The sequence below is a fragment of the Manacus candei genome, unplaced genomic scaffold (assembly GCF_025592945.1).
Source record: "Manacus candei isolate 608988 ecotype Guabito, Panama unplaced genomic scaffold, ASM2559294v1 h1tg000002l, whole genome shotgun sequence".
Classification (NCBI taxonomy): Eukaryota; Metazoa; Chordata; class Aves; order Passeriformes; family Pipridae; genus Manacus; species Manacus candei.
Genome location: NW_026138050.1, coordinates 3,334,675 through 3,348,314, shown reverse-complemented (window position 1 = coordinate 3,348,314; position 13,640 = coordinate 3,334,675). Strand labels below are relative to the sequence as shown.

At 47.1% G+C, this 13,640-nt stretch overlaps 2 protein-coding genes across 2 annotated transcripts; one reads left to right on the top strand and one right to left on the bottom strand.

Annotated features, from left to right (window-relative positions):
* Positions 1-23: 23 nt before the first annotated feature.
* Positions 24-6,406, top strand: CPSF4 (cleavage and polyadenylation specific factor 4). The gene is made up of 8 exons (XM_051779155.1): positions 24-300; positions 1,161-1,211; positions 1,722-1,874; positions 2,657-2,752; positions 2,904-2,997; positions 3,711-3,783; positions 4,332-4,424; positions 5,173-6,406. Exons 1-8 carry the CDS (start codon positions 198-200, stop codon positions 5,239-5,241), a joined length of 732 nt encoding a protein of 243 aa, XP_051635115.1. The 5' UTR covers positions 24-197; the 3' UTR covers positions 5,242-6,406.
* Positions 6,407-6,994: 588 nt separating this feature from the next.
* Positions 6,995-8,875, bottom strand: ATP5MF (ATP synthase membrane subunit f). Its single transcript, XM_051779316.1, has 4 exons — positions 8,774-8,875; positions 8,574-8,681; positions 7,494-7,610; positions 6,995-7,154 (listed from the first exon to the last, which is right to left on the bottom strand). Exons 1-4 carry the CDS (start codon positions 8,871-8,873, stop codon positions 7,126-7,128), a joined length of 354 nt encoding a protein of 117 aa, XP_051635276.1. The 5' UTR covers positions 8,874-8,875; the 3' UTR covers positions 6,995-7,125.
* Between the last annotated feature and the right edge of the window lie 4,765 nt (positions 8,876-13,640).

Sequence of the window (13,640 nt, the reverse complement as noted above, 5' to 3'; positions counted from 1 at the left end):
TGGGTCCCGTCATTCCGCGGGCGGGCGGCGCGGGGCGGCCACGGGGCTGCCGCCGCCGCCTCCCCTCACCGCAGGCACTGCCGGCGCGGAGCGGAGCGGGCCGGGCCGGGCCCGCCCGGGCCCGCCCGGCCGCCGCGGCCACCACCGCCACCATTCCGCCCCTACCCTCTCGCTGCCGCCGGCCCCCAGCTGCCACCATGCAGGAGCTCATCGCCAGCGTGGACCACATCACGTTCGACCTGGAGCTGGCCGTGGAGCAGCAGCTGGGGGCGCAGCCGCTGCCCTTTCCTGGCATGGACAGTGCGTGTGGGGTCTCTCTTCCCTGGGTGCTGGGGCCGCTGGGACTGTGAGGCTGAGGAGGCTGGGCTGGGCTGGGTGGGAGGTTTCCAGGGGTCTCAGGGTCTTCCTCGGGTCTTATCCTCAGATCCACCCAACTTCTGCTTTCCCATGAGGTGTCTGTCCTAATCCAGATGCTTTTGTTTTTTACTTAACAAAAACTCTCGTTAGTACAGTACTTTATGTTTCTCCTTTCATCACTCCTTGATACAGGAAGCATTTTGAATGGCAGGGAGTTGTCATCTTTAGCTTTATCTGTGGCTGAGTCTCTAAACGTTTTCCTTCAGTCTGACACAAACAGACTCAGGAGACTCGAAGTTTGCTGGATTTTTTTGGCTAGTCTACTAAAGTTTTGTTTTAACTCCCTTGAACATTCCTATTGGTCAGGATCAGCAGGGGATAACATGCTAATGGTTGTTTCGGGCTGTTCTGCCTAAAAACTATAAGACTATTAAGGCCAGGATTGTAAGTAAAGGGTTCAGGAGTTGGACTTCAATGATCCTTGTGGGTCCCTTCCAACTCAGAATATTCTGTGATTTATTGACATGATTGACTTAATGGCAGAGGACAACCCAATCAACAAAACCAAAATAGCCGAAAAACAAAACAAGCACCACCAAATCTCTGCAAATTCCCCTTGGTGCCCCCAAGAAAATTACAGATATTTGTGAAGGGCCAGGCTTGAGCAAGGAAAGTAAATTCCCCAAACCAAAACGCTGCTTTTCCTTCGATGTTGAGGACCAGATTGTCTTCCTAGGGAGAAATAATTAAAAAGTTGCCACAAAGCTTTGTTGAAATTAACTATATTTCCCTGTTCTCCACAGAATCGGGCGCGGCTGTCTGTGAGTTCTTTTTAAAGGCGGCATGTGGAAAAGGCAAGTCATATGGAAGGGTGGAAATGCAATTATTCCTGCAGGGTGGACAGGTGAAAAACAGATTTTCTAGCTCTGTTTATAGTGCTCTTGATCAGTAAAGCTGAGGGCATAACACAGATAGAGGATATAACTGAAGGATGTTGGAACAACTACAGCAGTTGGGAAATAATGGTATATTTTAAAGACATTGGGAGGTGAATAAGGAAAGCTCCTGTTAAAGGAAGGTGTGAACTTGCCACACACAGACCTTGCTGTGGATGTGCCTGGATTAATTGCTGTGGTTTGCAGTTGTCAAGATTAAGAGCTGGAGACTTTTTTAGAGGGTTACACAAGACTTTTTTGGAACTCCCTCTTTTGCTGTTGTCACTTAAGGCTGAAATCACAACTGATGTCTTCTGAAACCCCTATTGCAGAGGGGAACAAACTGTTGCTGTTGCCCCGTTCCTCCTTGTGACGTGTATTTGAATTGTTCTCTTCTCCCTTCTCCTTGCCCCATCCATCCTTCCACAGGGGGCATGTGCCCATTCCGACACATCAGTGGGGAAAAGACAGTTGTTTGTAAACACTGGCTGCGAGGACTGTGCAAAAAGGGAGACCAGTGCGAGTTTCTGCACGAGTATGACATGACCAAGATGCCTGAGTGTTACTTCTACTCCAAATTTGGTAAGTAACCCCTGCTTGTTGTCCTTTGCTGGTGTGGGAGTCTGGTGAAGAGGGTCCTGGTACATCCCTCTCATCCATCTTCAGAGCATTCCGGTTCTTCTGTGTGTGATGTTAGATTATCATTTTTTTCAGATCTGCTTAGTCCTTCACCTTATTATCCACCCAACTTTGTGACATACTGTAGATGTCTTCACTCTCAAGAGCTTGTCCCCTTTGCAGGAAGAGGGGAGAAGTTCAAGTTTTCACTGAGTTTTATGCCTTATGTTCATTTTTTGGGGTAAGAGATGAGTAGGCTGAGCAGCTGGTCTTTGCATGACCTATTTTGTGGAGTTGATGAGCAGCAGAGGGCATGGGGGTGCAAAACTTTTATGCACTTGCTTTCCAGCTCTGGAGATCTGGACATAATGAGGCAACTTGCTGCCAGAAACCTACAGTCTTGTAGGTTTCCTTGGATTGAGGTTAGTGTGCAATTTGTAGTTTCTCCACGCTTCTGGTGCACTAAATGTTTGGGTTTTGTTATCATGACTGCTCTTTCAAATTTAGTTTCCCTGTTGCTTTTAAAAGCACACATAAATTATCCAGTCTGATAGAACTTTACTCACCAGGGATGAATCCTTGGTGTTCTCCATGTAGGTTAAGACAGGCAGTAAGACTGTTGTACCTGAATTTACGAGTGTTGGCAACAGCCCTGTGGGAGCTACACGATCCAGGTGATATTTTGAGAGTCATTTTGAACTCAGACCTGCACCATTGACTGAGAAGTGTGTTTGCCTTTGGTACAGGGGAATGCAGTAACAAAGAATGTCCATTCTTGCACATTGACCCGGAGTCTAAGATCAAAGACTGTCCCTGGTATGACAGAGGCTTCTGCAAACACGGTATGTACCTCACACAGCTGCTGTTTCTGTGGCTCTAAGTCAGGGGTGGGGTGTTGCTGTTCTCTCTTTGCATGATCTGCTGGTGTACTTGCTCTGCTGAGTGCTGGAGTAGGGATTTATGAGATGGAGACTGCTGAGCTCTGTATTGCAGGTCCCCTCTGCAGACACCGGCACACTCGGAGAGTCATTTGTGTGAATTACCTGGTAGGATTCTGCCCAGAGGGACCTGCCTGTAAATTCATGCAGTGAGTATGCTCCAGGCCTGGCCTGGAACCTTCTCTTTCCCTTGGAATCTGGTAAATGTCAAATGAGGGTGCTCCAGTGCTTCCCAATGGCTTTGGAGGTTTGGCCAAGGTTTAGTTTGGCCAAATTTTTACTCATCTGAGGAAAGAGAGACTATTTACAAGAACACGTAGTGACAGGACAAGGGGGATGGTTTTAAACCAAAAGAAAGTAGGTTTAGATTAGATATCAGAAAAAATTTTTCCCTCTGAGGGTGGGGAGGCCCTGGCACAGGTTGCCCAGAGAAGCTGTGGCTGCCCCATCCCTGGAAGTGTCCAAGGCCAGCTTGGACAGGGCTTGGAGCAACCTGGGCTAGTGGAAGGTGTCCCTGCCCATGGCAGGGGGGTGGAACAAGATGAGGTTTAAGGTCCCTTCCAGCCAAAACCATTCTGTGATATGAGGCAGGGTCTCTCCAGAGAGCTCCCAGTAAGACTCTGGAGTGGTGATTAGATGCTGTCAGTGCAGTGGGATCACAGGGTTTTATATTCCAGAAGGCTTCACAGGCAGAGGGATGTGTTACACACATGGAAAGAGAAGTGGAAAGGGGGAGGTCTGTTTCCTGTGAGCCAAATTCAATTGGCTGAACGTTCTGTTCTTTGGATTTACTTGACTGAGCTGATGCTAAAACGTTGGGATATGATTTGAGAATCAATTTTCTTGTTTCCATCTAAACCAGCCCTCGGTTTGAACTGCCAATGGGAACCACAGAGCAACCACCACTGCCTCAGCCGACACAAACACAGCAAAAGGTACACACTTCCCCTGCCTCCCCCACACGCCTGCCCTCAAGCCTTTCTTTCCCACAGCACTTTAAAGTAGAATATATTGTCCAAGTGGTCAAAATTGGGCACTCAGGCTCTTGGGTCTGGGAGGGAGAATTAAGGAGTGAGCATCATAGTGATGAGAGCCCCACAATTGTTCCAACTTGACACGGAGATCTGGTCACAGAACACTCCCACGCGACACAGGAGCACGTCACACGTGGTTGTGCAGCAGTCTGCCAGTTTGTGTGATCTGTGTGACATCCCTCCGTGATGGCAATGATATTTTAGCAGCCTAAACCTACTCTCCAAATCTGCTTTCAGAGAAAAACAGGATCTCTGGGTTTTGTAAGGCTCAGTGCTTGATTTCTTCTCTCTGGTGCTCCAGCTGGCAGAGCACCCACACACAGATTTGGAGGAAAGTTGATCATTTGACATTATGGGGTGCTCTTTTTCCCTTCTAAACAAAATAACAACCACAGAGATCTTTATCCTTGATGCACTTAACGAGTCAGAACTCTTCTCCAAACCAACAGAGGACACCCCAAGTCATTGGAGTCATGCAGTCTCAAAACAACAACAGTGGGAACAGAGGACCCCGGCCCCTGGAGCAAGTCACCTGCTACAAGGTAATTCAGAGGGGAGGGATGAGGAGGGAAAACAAAAGGTTTTTACCCCACAAGCCCCAGCTCCAGCACTAGAAAAGGGCAAAGGATTTTCCTGTTCCATCAGCCTTGGCAGTTACATCACTATATGTGTCAACTCTGCCTGTAAAAATCACTGTGATTGGATGGGGGTATTAAATGTCTGAATCCATTTCACTGAAGACCTTTAACAGCTGCTTATTATTTTACCTGCAAGCAAATTACAGATCTGGAAAATGGTGTTGCACCAGATATTGGCATTTCTCTGGATATTCTCTGAATGGCTTTAAGGTGCAAAGTCATGAGTCTGTTCATGACTTTCTCAAGTTCAGAGGCACTTTGCTCTGTTTAATTCAGGATAGCAGATCAGGAGAGTCCCCACAGGTCTCTGATGTAGTGCATATCAGATGGAGTAGTCTTGGAACCCTCAAATGTTGAAATTCTCCTCTTGTTTTACAGCCCTTTGCTCTTTGTGGTTGTGAGTGTTGCTTTGTAGTGGGTTATAATAAAGTGGCATCACTTGGCTCCCAGCACAGAAGCAGCTTTTGCTCCAAGGAGTGGAAGCAGCCCCATAGATCATATCCCTTGGGACAACATATTTCACTTCCCCTGCTAAATTCTGCACCTGTGGAAAAGCTTCCAAATGGGAACAGTTGCTGGCTACCTTGATAAAGGCAGCTAGAAGGAAAAAGATGTAACTGTGTAGTAATTCCTGTCTCTCTTTCTCTTGCAGTGTGGAGAAAAAGGTCATTATGCCAACAGATGCACCAAAGGACATCTGGCCTTTCTCAGTGGACAGTGAAGGAGCAGAAGGTGCAAGGTTGCTGTTGCCACTGAGGAAAGGTTTCTGCCTAGCACTATGTCTGGAGCTATTAATCAGGTTGTTTTTTAATGCCATTACTGAAAGAACTGGTCAGAGGCTGGCTGCTGCTAAGCAACGTTTTTGTAATTGTCTCCAATTTTTTTTAAGTTTTAACCTTTTTAAAACCGATTTTGACCTCTGCCTGTTTTCATTGAGCCCTGATGAAATGTAGATCTAAAAGCCAGTAGATAAACCAACCCCTTACTGGTGCAGCACCCCAGGTAAACACATCTTAGGCCAGTGTTTCTTTGAAGTATTTTCCTTCTGCCACTTCTCTTTGGAGAACCTACAGCGTTTCAGCCTTCCCTGTGGAAGCAGGAAGACTGACTGGGAAAATTTAACACTTGCAATGCCTTCTCCTCAGTGAGAAACAGGGATTCTGCTGTCCTGTAGCTCCTAAACAGCAAAGTCATGTTTCCAGGCCCAGCCTGGTAAAGCTTGTCCTGATGGCTGACGTAACACTTCAAGTACATCAGGCAGTAAAACTCGTGTCCACTTGCTTTGTTTCTGTGCTTCTTGCTGTACTGAAGGTTAGAAATTAATCTTCTGGGTGAGAACCAATCAAGGGGAGAATAAATTGGCAAAATCTCTCGGCCAGACAGTGAGGAACAGGACAAAAATCCTAATAGGAAAGCTGCATCTGTGCTCAGTTTCCATTTGCAAAAAGCAAGGAGGGAAATGAGCATGTCTTGAAAGTAGAAGAGCCTTCTCTCTGCCCCCCATCATCCAGCTCACACTGAGCAGGGATTCCCACAGCCTAGAGAAGAGCAGGAAGTGGAGCTGTATCTTCCTGTGGAACACTGCTTTTAAAAGTGGTAGAGATTTCTTTTGAGAGCAATTTTTTTGCAAACCCAAACCCCATTTGTTTTGAGAAGACTTATTTTGAAAGGGCCAATGACAAAAAATGTATTAAAAAAAAAGAAAAAAAAAAAACATTTCCCCCCCAGTGTGAGCCTTACTGATTCGACCCCATCTCTCGTTTGCTGCCTGCCTTTATACTTTGTTTTTATTGAAATGTACTGATGGCAAAAGCTGGCTGTGAATTTATTTTTCTTTAAGAACAAGGTGATCTGGCTTGATCTGATTAAGAGAAGTGAAGAGCCTGTGCTGGTGTGAATGACTGGGTTATTTCACTGTGGAGTCAGTCACTGCAAGTTTCAAGTCCAAGGTCAGACACTCTTTTTAACACTTTGTGCCCCCAGAGGCTGAACAGTGGCCAGGCTGAGATGTGTGAGCTTATACCCACTCAGAAGGACCTCCCAGCTTTAGCAGTGAAAGCAGGTAGAGTTTTGATAGAAATTTTGGGTTATCTGAGGCAAGGAGCATTACAATCCCAGTGACAGAATGAGAGTTGCAGACCTGTCTCATCTTAGACAGTGCTCTGCAGTGATGGAAAACTGCCCAAATACCTACAGAGCCTGGAGACAGCCTTAGAACCAGAAACACCAACATGCCACCTAAAGCTCAGACATTCTTTCAAATCAAAACACATCCTCTCAGCCAGGAATGGCCAGGAGGAAGCGCTTAGTTTTATCAGCCAGGAAATCAGTGGCAGTAGTTCTCCCAGTTCATAATGCAGTCCAAGGAGCAGATGCTTTCCCAACCACCTCTGAACCTACCCTGAGGGGTGAAACTCCGAGAATGCACAGTACAATTAACAACTCAATTAAGGAGAGTGTCAGCTCAGGAAACGTAAAGTGTAAGCACTTTATTATTGGTCACAACAGCACAGATTTAACATGAATAGTTGTGATGTCTTCTGTCAGGGTAACTGCCAGCAGCCAGGGCTGTTCAGGAGCTGTACCTTCACCTTCTGATGGTGCCTCAGTGGTATTTCCTGCGCCGGTCATGCTCTGCAGCAAAGCACAGCAAGTTAATTTTGCTCAAGTCACAAGGACAAAAAACCCACCACACCTGAAATTACAGGCAAGAAAGCACTCTGAAAAACTCCCTGAACATGTATTTTCTAAGTCCTGTCAGGTCAGACAGGCACCAAGACCTAAACTTTCTTCACTGCCAAGAAAATACTGGCCAGCTGGTAATGTACCAAGTAAACAATCAAGGTTTCTATGCTAAGTTTGTTTACCCACAATCTTTCATTTTATTTTTAAAAGCAGCAGCAGATTGTTTTTATTACCCCAAGCAACCTTCCAAGCTGCCCTGCACACACAGAGAGCCTGGTTTTTACTTACTGATGTGACTGTAGCTCCAGATGTAGCTGAGAACAACATACCCAGCCAGCACCATGGAGATACCCCCGAGGCCCCCCTTCTTCACATTGATGTATTTATTGTAGTATCTGTCATAACCTGGGGAGGAAGAAGAGTTTTCAGAGCAGCCAGATGAGCTGTCGGCTTTCCTGAGTCAGAAAGAAGTGGCCTGGATTCACAGAACTTAAGGAAATTGTTTCTAATGAAACACATCTGAAAGTCTCAGAAGTAAGTCTGGGAGGAGGCAACCTGTGCATCAGTTGAGCAAGGTGATCTCAAGTTAATAGCCCTAAGCCTTAAAAAAAAAAAAAAAAAAAAAAAAAAAGGGGAAAAAAAGCCATTTATCATTTTTTCCCTAAACATTATTGTGACTTTCATGAGCTCAAGCTACTTAGGAGTTATCTAATTCTTTCATACTGGTGTATGTACGTTATGCAGACACTTGCATTTGATATGTTGTGTTTAAATCTACTTTGATGAGTTCAAGCTGCTTTGGAGTTCTCTAATTCTTCCATACCATTGCATATACATGATATACGTACATATGTGTATTATCAAATGCAAACTCTTGCATTTGATATTTTGTGTTTGGATCTGCCTGAATGAGATCAGTACCTACAGCAAAGGACACTGGTCAAAGCTCTTCCCAAGAGATTTTAAGTGCCCTGTGTCCTTTTGTACCATCTGCAGGGCTCAACTGCTTTTAAAAATTATTTTTTATTGACCTGTGATGTTGGGAAACTTGGAGATTTTCAGCCAGTGGGTTCAGGACTAAGGGCATCCCATTTCCCCTTTATACGAGAAGGAATTATGAAAACAAACCTCTGGTGAATAAAGTTCACGTGAGAAACAAATTTACAGATAGGAGAATGAGGTGTTACAGGAGAAACTGCTCTGGGAAGGCAAAGCCCTCCGTGGAGCAGCCCCTGCGCTGCAGAACCGCCTCCCCCGCCCCACCCAACATCCACTCCGGCAGGCAGAGATGCTTGTGTGCTGCTCTGCTCTCCCTGGCTCCGTCAGGAGAAGGGATTCAGGGATTCTCGCCCTCCGCGCCCCCCTCACCTCGTCGACAGGCCCCCATGATGCCGCCGGGGGTGAAGTCCCTCATGGCCAGCCAGGAGGGCAGCTGGCCCAGCTTCACGTCCATCAGCTTCGTGTCCTTGAGGAGAACTGCGGCGGGGAGAGGGAGAGAGCGGGGTGAGAGGGGCGGGAGGGCAGGAGGGGTGAGGGGGCCGCGGTCACCTTGGAGCCCCCGCACTCACCCGGCGGCTGCGCCATCTTGGAGCGGCGGGAGCGGCGCGCGGGGCACCACGGGAGGGAGGGCGGGGGGACCCGGATGGGGCGGGGAGGGGGCGGTGCCATGTTGGGAAGGGCGCGGGCCCCTCAGGGCGGGTCCTGGGTCCGTCCTGCCCTGGGGGCGGGACGCGGAGTAACGAGTACAAACTGAGAGGGGGGAAGGTCAGGTTGGACGTCGGGATTAAATCCTTTCCTGTGAGGGCGGTGAGGCCCCAGCAGAGGTTGCCCAGAGAAGCTGTGGCTGTCCCATCCCTGGGGTTGTCCAATGCCAGGTTGGACAGGACTTGGAGCAACCTGGAATAGTGGGAGGTTGCCCTGCCCATGGCAGGGGAGTGGAACGAGATGATCTTTAAGGTCCATTCTAACCCATTAAAACTCTTATGATTCCATGATCTCCTCATTGGGGGTCAGTTCCCAATGGGGGCTGCAGGCTTTGTGGGGGCACTGCCAGCCTGGCACCGTCCTGGGCTGTGGCGTTTTCCCTCTGGTCCCGCTCCAGCAGGTCCCCCTCAGGGGATGGCAAACAACTCCCTAGGGTGTTTGTTCTCTGATGCCCCAGGGCAGTGCCTTGGACAGTCCCAATGTACTGTGTGGGGTATCGGTGCCCTCCTTGCTGGTGCTTCGTATTGTGAGAATATATAGGAAAAATCCACAAATCCTCATCAGCATCATCACAAGACTCTATCAGCGGTCCCACTGATGTCCCACAAAAGAACTTTTGCCAGTGTGTTGTGAAGTTGCAGCTCTAACACTGTAAATGTGAGTTCATAGACAGTATATAGACAGTATATACTGCAACATTTGTTGTCGTTTATTGTACCGTAAGAAATCCCATTTTGGTGCCCACTCTGGACTTTTCCTGGTGGGAAAATACTGTGTTCTACAAAAGCTCCTCGGGATGGGTGTCAAAAAGAGAGGCTGGGTCATTGGTATGTGGTGTAAGTAAACCTGCACAACCAGAGTGGTGGAAGAGTTAATGTGTGGATAAAGACAAGATTTGCCTTCCTGCAACGGGAATCAAAATGCCTGAGTTGGAAGGGCCCCATAAAAGATCATCCAGTCCAAATTCTGGCCCTTCATGGACACCCCAACAGCCCCACCTGTCCCTGAGAACATTGTCCAAACACTCCTTGAGCTCTGTCAGTCCTGGCGCTGTGCCCACTGCCCTGGGGAGCCTGGTCAGTGCCCAGCCACCCTCTGGGGGAAGAACCTTTTCCTTATATCCAGCCTAACCCTCCCCTGGCTCAGCACCAAGCCATTCCCTGGGTCCTGTCACTGGTCACAGGGAGTAGAGATTGGAGCTGCCCTTCATGTGGAAGCTGCAGACCCTGATGAATCTCCCCTCAGTCACCTCCAGGCTGAGCAGACCAAGTGACCTCAACTACTCCTCATACAGCCCCTATAGACCCTTCCCCATCTTCATAGCCCTCCTTCTGATAGCTTTATATCTTGTATTGTGGTGTGCCGAATCCACACCCAGGACTGGAGGTGAGGCCACGCCAGCACGGAGCAGAGCAGGAAAGAGCCACCCAGATTTATCTCATGTTGCCCAGAGCCTTTCTGGGGGGTTTAGTGCTCACAGACCTCCAGAAAGTCCGCCCTGAGCAGACACAGACCTGCAGCCCTGGGACCCGGCAGGTGTCACTCGCGGGCAGAGGATGCAGCCGCTGCAGCGATGGTCCCCATTTAGTGACCTCTAGAGGCTTCAAATCCTCCTTTACAGGTTCGTAACAGTGTCAGGGTTTGTTGTTGTTGATTGTGCCGAAGCTGAAGAGCAAAGTGATGCAGCAGCAACCAGGGAGCAGCCGTCCCCCGCAGCTCCTGGCAGGTCAGCCAGCCCCCCAGCTTTCCCAGACATGAAATATCCATCCCACAGAGGAGTGTTAGGGCGGATCAGAGATGAAAACTAAATTAAAGACGCTGAGGGGAGCCCACAGGGCTCCTACATAAACTCTAATCTCTGCAGCTTTTACTGCTCTTAGGTCACAGAGTCTTATTCCACACGGCTCCCTCCTGCCACTGCAGGATTCTTGGATTAGAATCTGCAGGGTTGTGTTACCTGGTATTAAATCAGTTGAGGTGTGGCACCTGTGTTGTCTCAAGAGATCTGGCACCGTGTCACACATATCACTCAGAGGCTGGTCTCCATGTCCAGCTTCACCTGCTCTTTTACCAAAATTAATTTATTTACATTGAATAGTGCTCTCCCATAACATAAAAATAAAAGCAGAAGGAATAGATTACTACCTCATTTTTTTAGTTCAATTAATAACAAAAAGTAAGAGTATGAAAGCATAGTCTGCCTGATCACCTGAAGAAAGCCTTCCAAATTTAGACTCTGTTAAATGGGTTAAAAATCCACTCATTAAATTATCTTTTATTTTATTAGTGAACTTTACCGGTAACTGTCATTTTATGGCTGAAGTGTCCCCTGATGAACTACTACGTGGCCTTTTTACAGTACTTGCAGAAAATCATGCTCCAAACTATCTTCCCTCATTCTTGCAAGGCAACCTATTGTTTTAAATAGGATTACCCATGCAAGGCAGACTAATTCACCTACAGGAAGAAAGCCAGTGGTGGGGGCCTCATTTTAAGGAGTTCTCTGCAGAGCAGAAAAGCTCAAACTGCCCGTAGCAAGATCAGGGGAAATTTGGTTTGTTAGGGTAGGAATGGAAATCCTGAGTGAGGATCCATCTCCAATGCAATCAAAGACAGCAGTGCCCCAACCCTGGGCCTGGGCCGTCTGCTCTGGCAGCCTGAGAGGAACAGGGCTGTGTCTTTATGCCACCTTAACCTGACCCAAGCAGGAAGAGTGAAATGGTACAGATGTGCAGGAGGTTTTGCAGCACATTTCCTCCCTCTGACCTGTGCTGCTGGCCAAAATTCAGGGTCTGCTTGGTTGACCCAGATGGGAGGAGGAGTGACAAAGGAAGGTGTTTCTGATGCGTCTCTGTTTGCTTGCAAGAATGCTCACAGCCCTTCTTTCCTAAACACAGAAGAAATCAGGCATTGAGGGCCAGTTTCCTTGCTTAGAGCTCCAGACCTGCTCCTAGCATCAATGTGACCCCAAATCCTTGTATTCAGTCCAGGTTTTATATCACTGATTATTCAGGCTCTTTGAAGTTTCCGTTCCCTGCCTGTTTCAATGCTCCATCTTTCTGTCTCTTCCTCCACCTGAACTGTAGAGTCCATCCACATGTGACCTTCTTTCCTTTTAATATCCTACCCCAAACTATCCTCCCAGAGCCTTCAGGTTCTTGAGTAATCTTATAATGTGGGTGGAAATAGACTTAATGTCTCCTTCAGCTACCCTAAATAAAGGAATGCAGTTAAACCTACTGATTTCAAGAAGGTTTAACCCAACCTCTAAAAATAAAAGCCTAATGGAGTGTTGCCCTGAGGTTTTCATCTCAGTGAAGACGTCTCTGGAAAATGCTGTGAAGTTCATAAGTAATGGCATAGAAATAATAGAAGTAGAAATAGAAACAAACTCAAAATACACAGAGTATTTTGCAAAAGACGTCAATGGATACGAAAGAGGTTTCCTTCCTCCACTAACAAGGGTAACACATAATATTGCAGCTTTCAGTCCAAAGATTCAGTTGTGGCCTGAAAAGTTAAGTAACACTCTTCATTTAAGTTTCTGAAAAGGAGAAGTAAAAAGCACAATTTCAAAAAAACAACAAAGCAAACAGCCTGCCTCAGAGGTTGGGATCATTTTTCCTGTTCTGTGTGCTAACTTTTGAAAACTCAGGGTCTCACCTGGGTGGTCACTGGTACTGTAGTAATGTGCAAACACACTGTCCATAGGTGTGTGAGGTGGCACAGAGTGGCCTTCAAGAAGGTCAAGAGACGAGGATTTACCTAAACAGGGGTCCTGCCCCTATCAAAACTGATGACAAAGCACCCAGTGCTTTTAATAAAGGATCAAACCTTTGGTGGTTTGTGGACCAAATATGGTTCTGAAACATGTGGTTTAGCACAGGATGCCTCTTGGCTCCAAAACACTCATTACAATCTGATGTCTTCCCACCAGCACAGGTTAAGGAGCTGCAGCCATCAAGGAGAGAGAAATCAAGAGCTACTGGCACTTCAAGAACACAAAAGAGAGATGCATGTTTTATCAGCCAGTAATTTGGAGAAAAGGTATCGTCCCAGGTTGCTTGATCCAGTCAGTTATTTTTAATTGTATGAACAGTTTGGTGTGGTGAGAGCAGGGTGGCTGCTGAGGTCTCAGCCTCATTCATCTAAAATTGTGCTTGCAGTGGAAACCAGACTCAGGCATTGAACAGGACAAGAAAAGGGTATGGAGTCTGGAATCTCTTCCATGGCCAGAATTCCTCAGGAAAATGGTGAATTGCCTTGCAGAGATAATAATACCTAGGGATTGACATGGCAAAAGCAGTTGAGAGAATTAACCTGTGATTGCAAGCAGATTGCTTGCTCTGTGTTATTACAGAGCCATTTTCCTTTGTCAACCTCAAAACACTTTGCAGAGGAGATCACTTACCAATGATTAATAGTTTAGTATGTACATAGTTCTTTTCTCCTTCACAGCACTTGAGTGTTGATGCATCTTCATGCTCCTCTGATAAAATATGTAAGGTAATGTTATGATTATCTTTTCAAGTGGAGAAATTTGAGCCCCGGGTTTAGGACCGGGGAAGGGGGGGATTCCTCCCTCCTCCTTTGGTCCCATTTTGCTTGTATCTGGTGTCAGTTACAAAAGAACCTTATTTTGTAGGTCTTTGATCAGCCTGCTGGTTAGCTAAATATATACCTGTGGGGAGATAATTACATGCTATCAGTAGTAAAGTGTACTAAAATAAT